General features: G+C 41.2%; 3 protein-coding genes across 9 annotated transcripts in view; 1 reads left to right on the forward strand and 2 right to left on the reverse strand.

The window, feature by feature from the left end:
- The window catches only part of ndel1b (nudE neurodevelopment protein 1-like 1b), a 9,243-nt gene extending 4,380 nt beyond the window's left edge, over positions 1-4,863 (reverse strand). Inside the window, exons 1-2 of the mRNA XM_071473144.1 lie at positions 4,705-4,863; positions 1,880-1,976 (exon numbers count right to left, since the gene is read on the reverse strand). Of these exons, the coding sequence (XP_071329245.1) occupies positions 1,880-1,965 (86 nt within the window). The 5' untranslated portion in view covers positions 1,966-1,976; positions 4,705-4,863. The remainder of the gene's footprint in view (positions 1-1,879; positions 1,977-4,704) is intronic.
- Positions 4,864-6,201: 1,338 nt separating this feature from the next.
- LOC139615338 (RING finger protein 222) lies at positions 6,202-7,918 on the forward strand. The gene has a single exon (XM_071473209.1). The coding sequence runs from the start codon at positions 6,352-6,354 to the stop codon at positions 6,970-6,972; it is 621 nt and encodes a 206-aa protein (XP_071329310.1). The 5' UTR covers positions 6,202-6,351; the 3' UTR covers positions 6,973-7,918.
- A 1,439-nt stretch (positions 7,919-9,357) lies between these two features.
- Positions 9,358-14,746, reverse strand: part of arhgap44a (Rho GTPase activating protein 44a) — a 28,280-nt gene continuing 22,891 nt past the window's right edge. For 3 of the 7 annotated variants that reach the window (XM_071473163.1, XM_071473156.1, XM_071473194.1), the window contains 2 exons: positions 14,335-14,736; positions 9,358-12,569 (listed from right to left, as the gene is read on the reverse strand). In XM_071473163.1, the coding sequence (XP_071329264.1) occupies positions 12,415-12,569; positions 14,335-14,736 (557 nt within the window). In that variant the 3' untranslated portion in view covers positions 9,358-12,414. The other 4 variants (XM_071473178.1, XM_071473186.1, XR_011687340.1 and 1 more) reach the window with 4 other exon arrangements.

Raw genomic sequence — 14,746 nt, forward strand, 5'->3', positions numbered from 1 at the left:
GGAAAACATAAACAATCATTGTCAATTGCCAGCTACCCTGTTCATCGTCCACCATTCAATTGTGTTGAGCTGACTGGCTGAATGACCATCAGCTCTAGAAAACTGACTGGCTTTTGTCCTGTAAGATGAGCCAGGCTCAGGCATGTTCTAGTAGCTTTATCTCCACGGGCCAGAAATAAACCTGCATAAAAAGCCAGTCAGATATTTGTAGATTTTTAACCTTCAATCCTGCCTCTGCCAAACAGGAAATAGTGTGCAGCTCAGCATTGTCGAGTTAAGCATTCTAAATATACAGCTCTAAAGAGACAGCTGAACTGTGACAGTAGGTGGTTCAGAAGTAGCTAAGAAAAACAGGCCTGCTGTCATGTGTCCTCAGCTGTGGAAGGGGTTAAAGGTCAGGGGTGAAGAGAAAATGAGAGGGCAAAGAAACAGGATGAGGATATGGGCTAAGAAGCAGGATGTGTATACATACTGGTCAGCACTGACCCTTCATAGGGAACCTTTGGGAAAAACACAGGATAATGCACTACCTAGTTTCTACTGTGTGTATCTCTGTGTCTATTGATGTAAGTTAATATCTTACTGTGGTGCAGAAAGGGGAATGAATCAGAGTTTGGTGGTATAATCTCTGAATTGAAGTAATCTAAAGTGACCGCAATTATTCCGCCTGTTCTGGGTGACACAGTGGTTTACCCTGGCCTGAGATCAGTTGACTTGTGCTGGGATAATGGCCTCTCAGTGGCCTTACACAGCAGTGGAATCCATGAATCAGTTGTTGTGCCGTGCTCGTTCCACACATACCAGTGCTACAGAGGCTGCTTCATCAGCACGCTGGGCCCTATAACTTCCCTGTTTAACCACATAAACTTGTCCTCCCTCACATTTTAGAATGACCAACAGAGCACCATATGTGTGGCATAGAGCAGCATTAAATAACTGTGTGATGTCCAAGTAGCCTTGTGGCAACACAATGGAAAAAGTCAAATCACTTCAGTGAGATAACTTCTCAATAGGTAACTAATAAACACAGTATGTTGGCACTGTGAGTGGTTCACTGTAAAAGTGATCCTGAGAAAACATACGCCCCAAAACATGTGTGAGACAAGTTAGTTATTTTTTCCATGGGTTAATGTTTTTTTTCCCTCCAGTATGTACCCACAGCAGGAATTTCTCAGAAAAACCACCAGGATTTGAACCTTCTCTGTGCAGTTTTTACACTTCTGAGAGAACATTGGGCCCCAGCTGCCTATCCCGACATCGGCTGTGGTCTCTGTTTAAGAAATCAAAGATGTAGTCATTTCCTCCTGAGTAAGCCACAGCTGTTTGTGGGCACAGATTTCAAAAAGCTTGTCTGGCCATTTGCCTTATATGGCTAAACCCATTCTTTCTCTGCTGAAACTTTTAAACAGTTGTGTAATCACATCTTCAATAACTACAGACAAAACCACACACTCAGCAAATCAGCATTAGCCTATTATATAAGAGTGTGTGTCTACAACTTTTTAAACAAAGTTACTGCTGTTCAGAGTTTTGAATGTTTTCTGTGTGTGGTTATTTAATATGGGAGATTGCTGCCAAATGATATTTGGTTCTGATATTTCTGTTCTTGCAAGACAGATCACAAAATGAACTATAACACATTGTTACATAACCCACTTTTCAAGAATGAGCTTAGTAAGCAAACAGTAATATTCTTCATGTACAAAGAACACAACAGCACATCTAGTCTATATTCATGTGTACAGTGCATTATGAAAGATATTAACAGTATGTTCATTAAACATGTGTAAAGAGGTTATGCTACACAGGTCAGCTCACACAGCAAAGAAATTCAGTAAAGACATATCTTGTCACATGACAATAAAACCATGTTGCCTACCTTTTCTTATATTTGAGGGCTTGTGACTTCCAGTAATCAACTTCCTCATCCTTTGACGAAAATTTGGGAATCATCTCTGTGTCCATGTCAGGGCACCCTGAGGATTAAACAGACATATGTATCAGTCTCACAGCCATTTGTATGAGCTAAGAGCGTACAATATATGAAAATGATGCAAGGCTAGTGCTAGTGAGAAGGCCGAGCCCATAGAAAATAAAATAAAAAGTGACTCAAACACTGGTCCAAAACTTTCACTATTTGTATCCTTTGGGCGTGTCGAGTCAAGTTCAGTGCATTCACTTCTTATCTCAGAGCGGAACAACCAGACAAATCAAGATGAAAAATTCCCCTCATTCCTCCCTAGAGAAGATAACAGAACAGTCCTCATTTTACTCAAAAGTGGCAAACAAAGCCAGAGCAGCCTGGCTATGTCATCCTGTAGCTGAGGTCATGTCATCCTTAGTTACTCATGAATCAGTGACTCTACACTCTGCACAGCCTCTGATGAGAATGTACTTACTGAAATAAACCAACTCAGTGGCAAACATGGAAATCCTTTCTATAACTCAATGACTGGCCCCCAGTAAAAGAAGGCCTCAATGATTCATTACATTTCTAACCTCATTACAGCTCAACTCATGTGAAGTCACCATAACAAATTCATTAGCAGCAATCCATGTTAATTAAGCATGGACAACACCAAATAGATCAAAGCAGCCTAGTTCTGAAGTTTTGTGTTATAGTGTTAAAAAGGATTTCATCTTCCTTCCTGTTAACAATTTACTCAATGGTGGTTCCTCTTTTCTGGTGAGCCTCAAAACCTTGCCTCACTCTGTGATCTATGTGGCCCTACAAGGTAGGTCTCAGGAAATTGTTAAACACATCTGGAAAGAGCTGCTGTGTGCCTTCTGTGTGTGTGTGTGTGTGTGGGGGGGGGGGGGGTATAGCAGCTGCCCCCAGTGCTACTACTGCTTTAGCTCAAGGAATATTTACAATCCGACCTGAGCGCATAGGGATTTCCTGCAGATTGATTGTTTATAAGGCTTGGGCAATTTGGGTGGATTGTTGTTAAAACTGTTTGTGCAAAAAGTGGTTATGTAAATAAGGAAATCTAGTAGCATGTGTTATTATATTTTGGTCAGATTAGCCAGGGTTGGGTTTAGGCAAGGCTGATATGTTATTTCCCTTGCCAAGATGGTCTAGACTCAGTGGGATGGAGACTCAGAGGCAGGGCCGCCTGTTCTTCCCTTTATGCATTCCTTTGAGATGGCGTCATCAACAATTTACTCGCTGCAGGCACCTCACATGTCAGTACACTACTCTGGAAATCACGAAGGAAACTGGAAACCAAAATACTGTAAGGGTGGAGAGAGAGAAATGTTCCAAAGCTGCTTCTGACATAACATGTTATTTGTATCATATGATCAAGGAGAGCTTTCGAAATCCCTCAAGGGAACGACGCAAAATATTTTAATTCCAGGTAGTCAAGCAAACATACCAGATGTCTATTTATTATGATGCTGTATGTGATCTGTTGCTTCTTATTGATCCCTGTGGGTCTCCAAAAGGCATGAGGGACAGAAAACTGTTTCAATGGTGATTCAGATCAAAGACCTAAACAGGATAAACAACCCCCCAAACTATATATTAGTCCACTGACTAGTCACAGGGTACTTAAATCAGATGGGCTAATGGAGGAAACCCTTACCAATGCTATTTCAGATATGCAGGACAGATGAGGACAGACGGTCACTGTATTGGTAACATAATGCATTACTTTAAATGAGATTTACAGCTTACGCTACATCATGTAACAGGTCAAGTGCCAGAATACATGACAGTTCCTGTTCTCTTTCATTTCAGCCTCCTTTGGAGCTGTGTCAGCTTGACCCCTGGATCTATTTGTTTGTTGCAACAATAACAGGACAGGCAGTGCCCATAGCCAGCAGACCTGGTGATGATGACAATTCACTTACTGTGGGGACATCTGGAAATAACAACCAGGGGAAGATAGCAGTGAAGAGACAGTTTCCTCTGCTACATTCTTGTCTCTACATCCTCTTTTTACTGTAGATGATGACATGCTTACTAAGAATTTAAGCGCTAACACTGATGTAGTCACATTTCTGTGTTTGGGGCCCAAGTGAGGGGTGAGGAGGATATCACAAATACTTTTACCAGAATTACTGGCTGGCTGTAATGTGAATAGCAATCAGACCTGCAGATTTATAGGGTGCGGTGATAGTATTCCCCAGACCTGGGTCCATATTTTTATTCCTGTGTGTTATGGGTTAGCTGCAGGGGGATTTTGCTAGGAAAATGCTAGAAGTTCAATATAAACTCCCCCTAAACATGAAAGTGAACATTAAAAACCAACAGTAGAAGACTTTAGTGTAAAAATGACAACCGACTTTCATCATAAACAACTGGTTGAGAATTTAACGCCAATGTACGCATGTTTACAAAATATAATAAACTGAAACAGTCACATTTAACAGGTTAGATTTAGCTGAACAGCAGCTAATTTAAAAGCTGCTATCAATGTGTCGACACCTGACATTGCCTGGTTTGACAGACAGTACAGACGCCTAGCTTAATACCAAAGTGCTCGCTTCATCATGTTAAAGAAAACAGAAAATACCACACATAAAAAGGGAAAATGAATATAAACGTGTTAATTATAAATATGACACATCAAAGCTGAAACCAAACGCCTCGGTATAACGCAAAAGAGCCGCGGCAAAGCACGACATTACCACACCGACAAGTCAAACATGAAACACATCAAAACTGGATGAGTGGACTGTAAAATCACAACAGCCTACCTGCTCATTTCAAAACGGTGACCGACTGTCTTCTGTTTCAGCAGGTCGTCTTTCCAGCCCCTGTTACATCCAAGACACACACACACACTCACACACACCTTCCCCCTGCCCTGGCCTCGGTTGACGCTGAAGTGACTGCGCTGTGTTTAGGAAATTGCCAACGCGTCTCCCGGAAGAGACGTAAATCCTGACATGGACGTGCGCGTTGACGTAATTCCAGGTTACGTCAGAAATGGGTAGGGCTCGGAGGGCTGCTACAGAAATAGATCTACTAGATATGACATAAGGCTATTAGACAGCAGACCATTCATTGGAGGTCTAGACTTCACTAATTCTAAAGGCAATAATAAATATATTCGAAATTAATTACACAAGCAGAGAAAGACTTAGTTGTCATTTTTAACTTCAACTTTCTGTTAATGATCTCAGAATATATTGTAAGCAGGCCAAAGGCCCCAATTAATTTATCATAAATGATTACATTTCCGCCATAGCTTTACATATTTTATAAACTCTCTTAAATCTAATAAAAAAAAATAGAGTGGCATATTTGTACAATTAATTATTATAATTATGTTTTTAAAGATATTTGGTTTTGTTTTGTGTTTTTAATCAATCAATCAATCAATCAAAGTACTTTAATGATCCCAAACTGGGAAATTGTTGCGTTGCAGCAGCAGCATAACTTACAATATGTACAATTTATTATTATTTATTTAAACTGATTTATTATATAGGGTGATGGCTTTTATATAGAACTTCTAGTGATGGCTTGTGATGGCTTTTCTTACTCATGAAACTTAACTGTGATATCCATTTACGATGTTTAAGAATTGGACTGGGATGAATTTGAATTTTATTTTCATTGGTGAACATTGTAAATAAAGAAAAAAAATCTAGATGTGATAGGCCAACACTCACTACACTTATTGGATTGTAGATTTGTAGCAACATAGACTTCGCTGCTTTGACCACAAGGTGGCATATGGTGTCAAGTAATAAACCACCACACATGGTTGGGGAACATCAAGAGACTAACTTTTTTTTTTTTTTTTTTTTTACAAATCTAATAGCTGTCTATTAACCTAACCTTTCAACCAATTTTAGCTTTGAAATATATCTTCTTTAATTTTTTAGATGTTCTTCACCACTGCCATCTTTTTTTTATGGTCACACAGCCAACTGGATGGTAATGTAAAGATGTAATGCAACATTCTGTATAGAATAGACTAGAATATACTTGAATTATTATTAGTTAATGTGAAATGAAACCTACTTTGTAATTACTACACAAGATGCAGCTTTTTAAAATATTAGACTGCCAAGCTTAAAAAAAAAAAAAAAAAGCCAGTCTAAATGTCCCAGTATGAGGAACATGAAATGTGAACCAGCTTGGCCACTTGAACTGCCAGTACTGCTTTCAGGGGGCCTAATCCGTCGAGTCAATGCAGCCTCAGGTGGCAGGCCCTGTTTTACAAGGCGCCGCTCCCGCCTCCACCAACAGCCAAAAGTAAAGAAAGTCATGCGCTGAGAGAAACATCACCTGGAGAGGACATCACACCACATTTACTAAGGAGCCTGATTTTTAGGCTCAATTAATTTCGGTTACAACTAAACTCTTTTGCTGCAGTGGTTGTTTTTCCTTCTATGGCATTTTACAAGGAAGATGGCCAGGAGGACTCGCAAGAGTGTCCAGTGTGCTATGAGTGTCTGTCGGGCGCTGAAAGGACTCTGAGCTGTGGACATGTATTCTGCCACGACTGCCTGGTTAAAACACTGGTCAGCAGCGACGGAAACATCAGAGACACAATCGTTTGCCCTATCTGCCGACATCTTACATTCATCAAGAAACAAAAGGAAGCGCTGGTGTCCCTCGGGGGGCACAAGGATCTAGATCCGGATGAAGCGCAGACCCTGGAGGTGCCTCTCCCTCTGCCGCTGGGACAGCTCCAGAGCGCACGGCGCGCCCCCTCCGGGAACAGGGGAGTGAGCTGGATCGCTGACTGGTTCAGGAGGATCACTGAGCGAGTCCGTCGACAGAGGTTGATCAGCCCCGGCCATACTGCATCTCAAATCTTTATCATAAGCGCTCAAGGGCGACCCATGGCTGAAGAAGACGCGCTCAGTGTTGTGATGACTGTAGTTCAGCCCCAGCGCAGGCGAAGGCGCAGGATTTGCACAACCGCACGATGCCTGCTCGCTTTGCTGTCAGTCTTTACTTTACTGGCACTGGTGGCTGCAACTTTACCCTGGATTTTGTTGGCATAGCCCAGTGAGGTGGGAGTCTGGATTATGAAGTGCCAATAGGGAATGATGAACTGACATTTATAGAAAGAAACTGTTGAATATACACAAATTCAAGCTTATCCATCAGCTATGCAACGAAGTGTGTGGAACAATTTGTCTTGCTGGTACTGGTCAAAATAATCAGAACGTTTCAATGTACAATAAATCTGCTGCAAATGTAGAATTCAGGAAATATATAGTATAGCCTATAGTTTAGTGTGCAACATGATTTTTAAAGATGTCACCAGGCAGTGTCATTCCCCTCCTTGGTTTTAAGGAAAAGTCAGGGAATTTATAGGCATGCTGACTTCTTTTATGTGCATCACCAAGCAACAGTCTAAAGTAAAGTCAAGGTTAGAAAAGCCTCAACAGCTGAGCCTTTTGTTTTGCATTCTTGTCTGTGACAAGTTGTACCTGTTTTATGAGAAGTACAAATGCAGGAAATTCTAAACAATTTCAATACACTTCCAAAAGCTGGTAAATTCTTTTTGGAGGTCTAGGTTAAACTTTTTTATATAAAAAAAAGGGGTTTGCTAGAAAAAAAAATGCAATAAAACCCATTTAACCCTGCATAGTCCCACTGCTGTTAAAGCAGTTCAATTCATCATTGTGTTACCCTGTTGTTGGATACCCTGTTTCCAAGCAGCAGGCAATAACTTTGCGGGCAAAAGCTGCAAACTGCTTGGTTAAGTGAGGGAGCAAAGTGTTGAGGTGTCATGTTGACAGACCTTCTCTCCTTACATCACAAGGAGAGGTGTCAGACATTAAAAAAAAAAAAAAAAAAAAAAAAAAAACCTTCTCACACAATTTCCATTTTACACTCTAAATTCTTACACGTACTGATCCAATGGGAAAGTGTTTAATTGGCAGATAACTGGATGTAGCTCGTGATTGTATCAGACTCTTCAGTAAAATCCTTTACAACATGCGAGTGGCTTCCCTTGCAGTGTGTACAAAGATGCTGTAAACAGAGTCACCTTTAAAAGTTTCAGTGAGAAATAATTGATGCGCCCATGGCAGTCTGAAGGAGATAGACTAGCAGGCATGGGATGCGCTGAGCCTGGTTGATTGCTGTAAGGAGATACACTGCTGCCGGACAGCAGCATTAAATTACCCCTGACTTATTAAGAATACAGATTGAGACTGCAGAGGGGGGTTTATTGGGTTTATTTTGGCAAAAATAAGAGTTACGAAAACACTAAAAATAAGATAATATGACAGTTGATTTCTTAGAGGTAAGTCTAATGTTAATTGCTCTTGAGCAGAGTTAAAACATTTTTTTCAACATAGTTTCACTTACAGTGCATTATGTAACGAATTCTCTATCACTGCCATCCTGACGAACTTTGACACTCCTAGTTTCCTCCTGTGGCAAGCCTTCAGTCATCCTGCCGGGCCAGTCCTACAGGTTACACATGAAGAGGTTTCTGCTTTTCAGCCCAACTTGGTTTCTTTAAGTATGGGAGGACGATAACAGTGACTAAGTTTGTTTGATGAGTCAGATTTTTTAGGTCCCGCTTGTGGCTTGCATGCCAGCACATTGACCCAAATTAAACCTAAAGCCATGGTAAAGAGATAACAGCTGAGAGTATTACTGCTAATTTATTCAGGTCCAATCATGAAAGTACCAAGAGTGAAAAAAATGCTGAATGAAACAGCTGTTAGGTTTCCCCTCAAGTATTCTCATGCTGTCCTATATATTCACAAACTTTGAGCAGTGGTGGAAAAACTACTGAGATCCTTTACTTTAGTAAAAGTACCAGGACAACAGTGCGCAAAGATGCCATTACTTGTGAAAGTAATGATGTATTATTACATTAAAAGTAATGATGTATTATCACACTTACATTACTTGTAAAAGTAATGACATATTGTGAAAATCTGACTTAAGTTAAGGTACAGATGTATTATTAGAAAAACATTTCCTTAGTTTTAAAGTAAAATAAGTGATTCTGCAGTAAAATTCCTCTTGTGACTGATTATGCTAAATATGAGACTATTAATACTGATGCACATTCACACATTCACAGCATTTTACTACTAAGGTAGAGCTAGTTTTAGCTACTCCTTACTACCACAAAATACATCTGAGAGGTTGTAAGATGATTCATTTGAGAGAAATGAAGTTGTGATACTCAAATATGTTTAGATTTTCTGAACTTTTAGATTTAGGAGTTTAAAGGGGAAATGTCTCTGGCAGAACTGCTAACAATGCCTTCACTGGGGGTACGTTCACTTATACACAGACACTTTATGGGCAAACCAAAGTAACAGTTCTGTCATCAGGACTCATCAACTGTCCAGTTAAAAAAAAAAAAAAAAACATTCTAGGAAAACACAGAAATAAAACCCACATGAACCAGGTGGCATTATTAAAAATGTAGAGTTTAATATATATATTTATTTCTGACATTCTGATAAGGATTGCAGGTAGGCTTCACAGTACACACTGTGTTCCACTTGATATGCTAAGCAGAGGAGGAAGGGGTGGGCATGGTGGGCTTGACAAGCGGCAGGTTTTTGTTTGTACACTAGTAGTGAAAGCAGAAGGAGGCAGTACATCCACAGGCAACATCCACTCCTCTACCGTATTGCTCACAAAGGACCATTTATTGTGATCCACATTCTCTAGAGTCCCTCACTACATTTTATTCATTTACCCCTCTTACAATCCCTAAAAAGACAGTGATTGACACAAAACGTGGATTATCAAAAGACTATCTAAGCGCATGCATGACACTTTTTCTGATTTTCCTTTTTTTTTTTTTCTCATTTAAAATCCCCCCCACAAAATGTAAACAAATTGAGCTTTACTTTAGACCAACATACTCTCTGGTGAGGTGAGATAGGAAATTTAGGCCTACAGTAGTTCAAATGCTTGATAAAACTATGTAACAGTGTACTCTTAGGTGCAAAAAGTGGCTCTTGAAAACTGCTGTAAAGTTCATTTACTAGCTGAAATTAGACATGTGATGAAATCATGACTTGTGTTCTGGGGGAGGATACAGACTTTTTTTTCTTTTTAGCAGCATAGTAATCACACCTATAATGAATATGAATGCATGCTTTTAGGTGACTGTAGGTTCCAGTAATGATGCACAAAAGCATTACAGTAATACTGCCCTGTACTGGTAATAATACAAGCCAACAGGCCCTAATTAATCTTCTACCAAAAACTAGCTCTCATTCGGCCTGTTATGGGTATTTGAAAAACAGGTATACCCTACCGTTTGAGATCTGAGTGAGTCACATTCAGAGATACCCCTGCCTCCTTGTACAAATGTATGGATCCGGCACAGACAATTAAACCTCTAGTACACATTGATTATGCCTATAGTTCCAAAAATAACAACCAGTGTGAGGGCACTTGCAATTGTTGTCAAATAATCACCACAGCTATCAATATAATAATCAACATCACCAAAAATCATCATAAACATAGTCCATTGAGAACACACACTGAGGCATACCATGGATCACTTTTGGAGAGAGGTTAATCTAGAATTCATTTTGTAAGAAGTTAACTCGCACAAAAAACAAACCTGAAAAAAGAAATTGCTTTGCAATAAAATTAATGGCTTTTTTTTCTGAAAGTTTGGGAAGGGTGACTTTGACCACTTTTTTGAACTGAGGTGGATCAGTAAACACTGTAATTGCACTTAAATTGACAAAATCATTGTCCTAAGACATTCTGTATGAAATTAAAAAAAAAGTGACACTGCAGCATCTGTCATCCGATGAATTGGAAATACATCAAATTATTTATCTGCGGTGAGAATAACAACTAAGGGCACAACCATTTCCCAATTTAGACTGTGATTTGACTACACATTAGCTTTTCTAATATTATAAGTATTATAATAAGTATTTTTACTTTGTTATAGTCAGTCCAAAAATATAGGCTTAGGGCTATACATTTAGCCTCATGAATTCATTAAATGGTCAAAGCGGGCTGAAAGTAATCTACTGATTTACAGTACACTGGAATCTATTAAATAACTGATTAAAAAAGAAGAGAAGATATGTTATTGGTGTGTAACTCATTAGTGCTCTAGCATGTCTGAAGTCAAAGCTCAAGAGACAGAATTAGAAAGACCACCATTGATTTCTAGCAGAAATAATATTCTGCATTTCTGCTGCAGCATCGTCGTTACCTGGTGTTAAAGTGAAAGATTATGAATCTACAGTAGACCTGTTCATTGTGTGCAGGGACAAAAATAACATCAAATTTTTAATCATTACATTTTCTACACATGATAAATATCAGCACATATATTATTATTATATATATATATTCAAGATATGCATTTTACATATACTTTTCCTCTCAGATTTATATACATCAATTTATGTACAGTCTTTGTATTTACACTAGGGGTCAAAGGTCACTGAACCTGAAGCACTTGAAACAAGGTTAAGAGAGAGAATCATATGAACCTAAAGGCAGTGTAGTCACCCATCCATTATCATCAAACTGTAACAGCACGTGGGTGGTGTAAAACTACTCCCAAAGGACAACACAACAACAAAAACACTCACACAAAATAAAACACTGCCACTCTGAGGCCCTTCTGTCATATTGGCTTGTCATGCAAACACATCTTGGTGCTTTCGTCACAACTGAAAAACAGGTGCAAGAATTTACAAGAACATTCTTCTCATACTGTGCTGGTATAAAGTGAGTTAAAGTGAGTTTACCTGTGTGAAGGTAAATGTCAGGTAAAGAACTACAGTTAGAATGTGCGATAGAAGAGGGGAAATCAAAACAGGGCGTGACGATAAGAATCAACACTGCATTAAATGTTTTGCATGCGAAACCTGCTGGACTCAGCATTTTCTTAATGTGCACAAAGCTTGACTACCCTGTGAGCAATATAACCAGATTACTCTCTCACTCTGTCTCTGTTTCACCCTGAGGATGGGCTTTGCTCCTAACTATGTCAGGCTCTGAGTTTCCCTAACCAAAAGTTGTACAACTCATGAATATCATATTGCAATTTGATTGCATGTTTGAATAAGGCAAAAAGAAACTGAAAAATGCACAGAAAATACAGACCACTGCATCAAACAACAAAGATGAACAAAGCAAAGCAAAAAAAAAAAAAAAGAAACTGAGAAAATCTTAATGTAATACTCATCTATATTCCAGTCTTTCCTCCTAAAGGCAACTGTTCCTCCACTATGGCATTTTGGTGTTTTTTTCATTTTTCATTTTTTATTGTAGTCACATTTATGTACTAGCGAGCAATTGTAAGAGATGAGTTTCTTCGCAGCCTGTAGCAGATGTGAGGGAAGGTTCAAGTTCTGGTTTCAGGTGGGCATTGGTGAGGCCAATTGGTGTTTCCATCAGGCCTTGGCGGCGACAGTTAAGAGTATGTACAGCCATAGGGGTGCTGGTAAGCTGTGATGCCTTAGGGTCATAGGTCATAGAGTGGTGCTCTGGGGTTCCTCCTCAGGCACAGCGTCCCCCTCTGGAGAATCTGTCACTGCCAGGGACCTCCTGCAGGGGGCACCGCTGAACTCATCGATGAGGCTGTCCAGATTGACATTGATGGAGGGGATTTCATAATTGAAGATATCTAATGGTGAGCATGGTGGGAAAGGTGAGTATGGTGAGCAGAATGGTGGAAATGGTGACGATGAGCAAGAGGAGGAGGAGAAGAGGGCATATGATGATGATAATGAGGTGTAAAAAACGGAAGAGAGCAGAAATAATATTAATCGTTTTGAGTCTGAACTCATGGTTAGTGGCATATGATGTCTGCCCTGATTGGAGGAGTCAGTAGATTACATGTGCTTCACATTCTACACAGGGATGTTTTCAGTGTGTTGCTAGTTACACCTGAACAAACTTGGTGGCAGCTAGTGTGGTATGTCACAGCTTTTTGTGTCTTTTGAGACAACAACAACAGATATTTTGTCAGATAAAATACAATAACAGGTCAAAATGACTGCACAATGACACATTACTGTACACGTTTACAACAATGGCTGGATAAAACCAACACAGAGGCAACAAGATGTGTGTGGAACTCTGTGGAAAAATGGCACCAAGACACCAAGTGCGCTTGAAGTAACAATGGAAATCTCACGAGGACTGGACATTTGCTCTAAATATAGATATATTCTCAAGTGCTGCTGCATTTACTGAAAGCAGCAGGTCCGAGCAGAGACTGATGACTGCTCCTGTGTAGGAATGAGATGGAGCGTGGCAGTGTAGTAAGAGGGAGCAGAGGTTATAAAAAGCGATGGACCTGCCAAAGGAGGATTGGGGGTTACCTGTGGCCCCCCGATACCGGTGGCAGGAGCGTTAGAGGGGGAATGTCTGCTGGCATAGGGCTGGGAATGGGGAACGAAAGGAGGAGAGAGGGGTTTTTTAATGGACCCTTGTAAGCGACGGCGTCTGCAATGTGAGCGCAGTGTGGTGCACTCTGGGAAGTCCTTAAGCCATGCATTATTGGTTGAACCGCAACACCATGCAAAGAGTCAATAATGTCAACCTGCTAACAGGGAATTAGGGAAAATGTTCTGATTGACAGCTACAGGTGCGTTTGTTTGAGGCAGGCTGCAGGAGACCCCAGAGGCGGCCACAGCAACGAGGCCAGGCAGTGAGATGGAGCGCATGGGGCGGGGGCGGTCTGGCTTACCCTAAAAGTCCCCCTCACACTTAGCCCACACTGAATCCCTGGCCTCACACAGCTGCAAGGTACACAATAGTAGCAGGGGGAACAAGAGAATGATAAATATAACAAAGTGACAGAATGATTGGTATATATTGACAGAACACCTCATCATCAGAACATCATACTGTAGATATAATGTAGGGTTTGTCTGGCTAGGTTTCCACACCTGCTACGCAGTAAGAGAGACTGGACTGGTGTGAACTTTGTAAGCCTCTGACCTACCTCTGCCGAGTGAGGGTCTGGGTAACACAGATAAACAGAGAGCACATGATGAATCTAATGGCAACTTCCATACAAGCAGGACGAGCTATGCTTCTCTGATGTTTCCACACATTACCCAGAAACATCATCACATAACACAAGCAATGGGTACATAGGTTGGGAGATCTGCTCACTACAGTAGCACAAAAATGCTAATTTTTACATTGTATCATTGTCAGGCATCTGTGTCTAAAAGGCAACTTTTATTCATTCAGACATTCGTTTGGGAACAGTCAATAAAGGGGACAGGGATCTTTTATATCTACAGTGACAAGTCCTATAGAGTCCTACACTCGTCCACCGTCTCCATTGGACAGAGCCACAGCGAGTCTGAGAGAGGGACGCTGCAGCCCCACCTGTGGTGGTGGCGGGGGTGTTGTTGCCAAGGGCTGATGTTTACCTGTAGACATGCTCTCCCCAGGAGACAGTCCATCCAGGAGGCCCTGCTCCAGGGGTTGGGGAACTGGGGCCATGGCTGGGCCAGAGAGCCCCGGTGGGGCTGTGGGTGGCTGAGGAGGGGGCAGGCTGGGTCTCTGCCTGGGCTTAGGGGTGGGCCGAGACTTGGTGAGCGTTCCGGTCAGGGAGGGCGGGGACGAAATGGAGTGGGGCGCCCCCAGTGGGGTCTGCCCAGGGGAGGATGGGGGCACTTGCCCTGGAGGGCAGGCCAGTCCATAAGGGGAGGGGGTGCTAGGAGGTGTGGGAGACAGGCTGACCGGTGACGGCTGACCTGTGGACTGGTCGGACATCCCGCCAGACTGGCCATAAGGGACCTTGGGAGGCACAGGGGCCAACTTCTTGGAACCTGGAAACAC

Source organism: Trachinotus anak, unplaced genomic scaffold (assembly GCF_046630095.1).
Source record: "Trachinotus anak isolate AG129_WGS33_773 ecotype Australia unplaced genomic scaffold, CSIRO_AGI_Tana_v1 ptg000003l, whole genome shotgun sequence".
NCBI classification, from domain to species: Eukaryota; Metazoa; Chordata; class Actinopteri; order Carangiformes; family Carangidae; genus Trachinotus; species Trachinotus anak.

Excerpts from the sequence above, each read along its gene's own strand:
- LOC139615338 (XM_071473209.1), top strand. The coding sequence starts at position 6,352 with ATGGCATTTTACAAGGAAGATGGCCAGGAGGACTCGCAAGAGTGTCCA.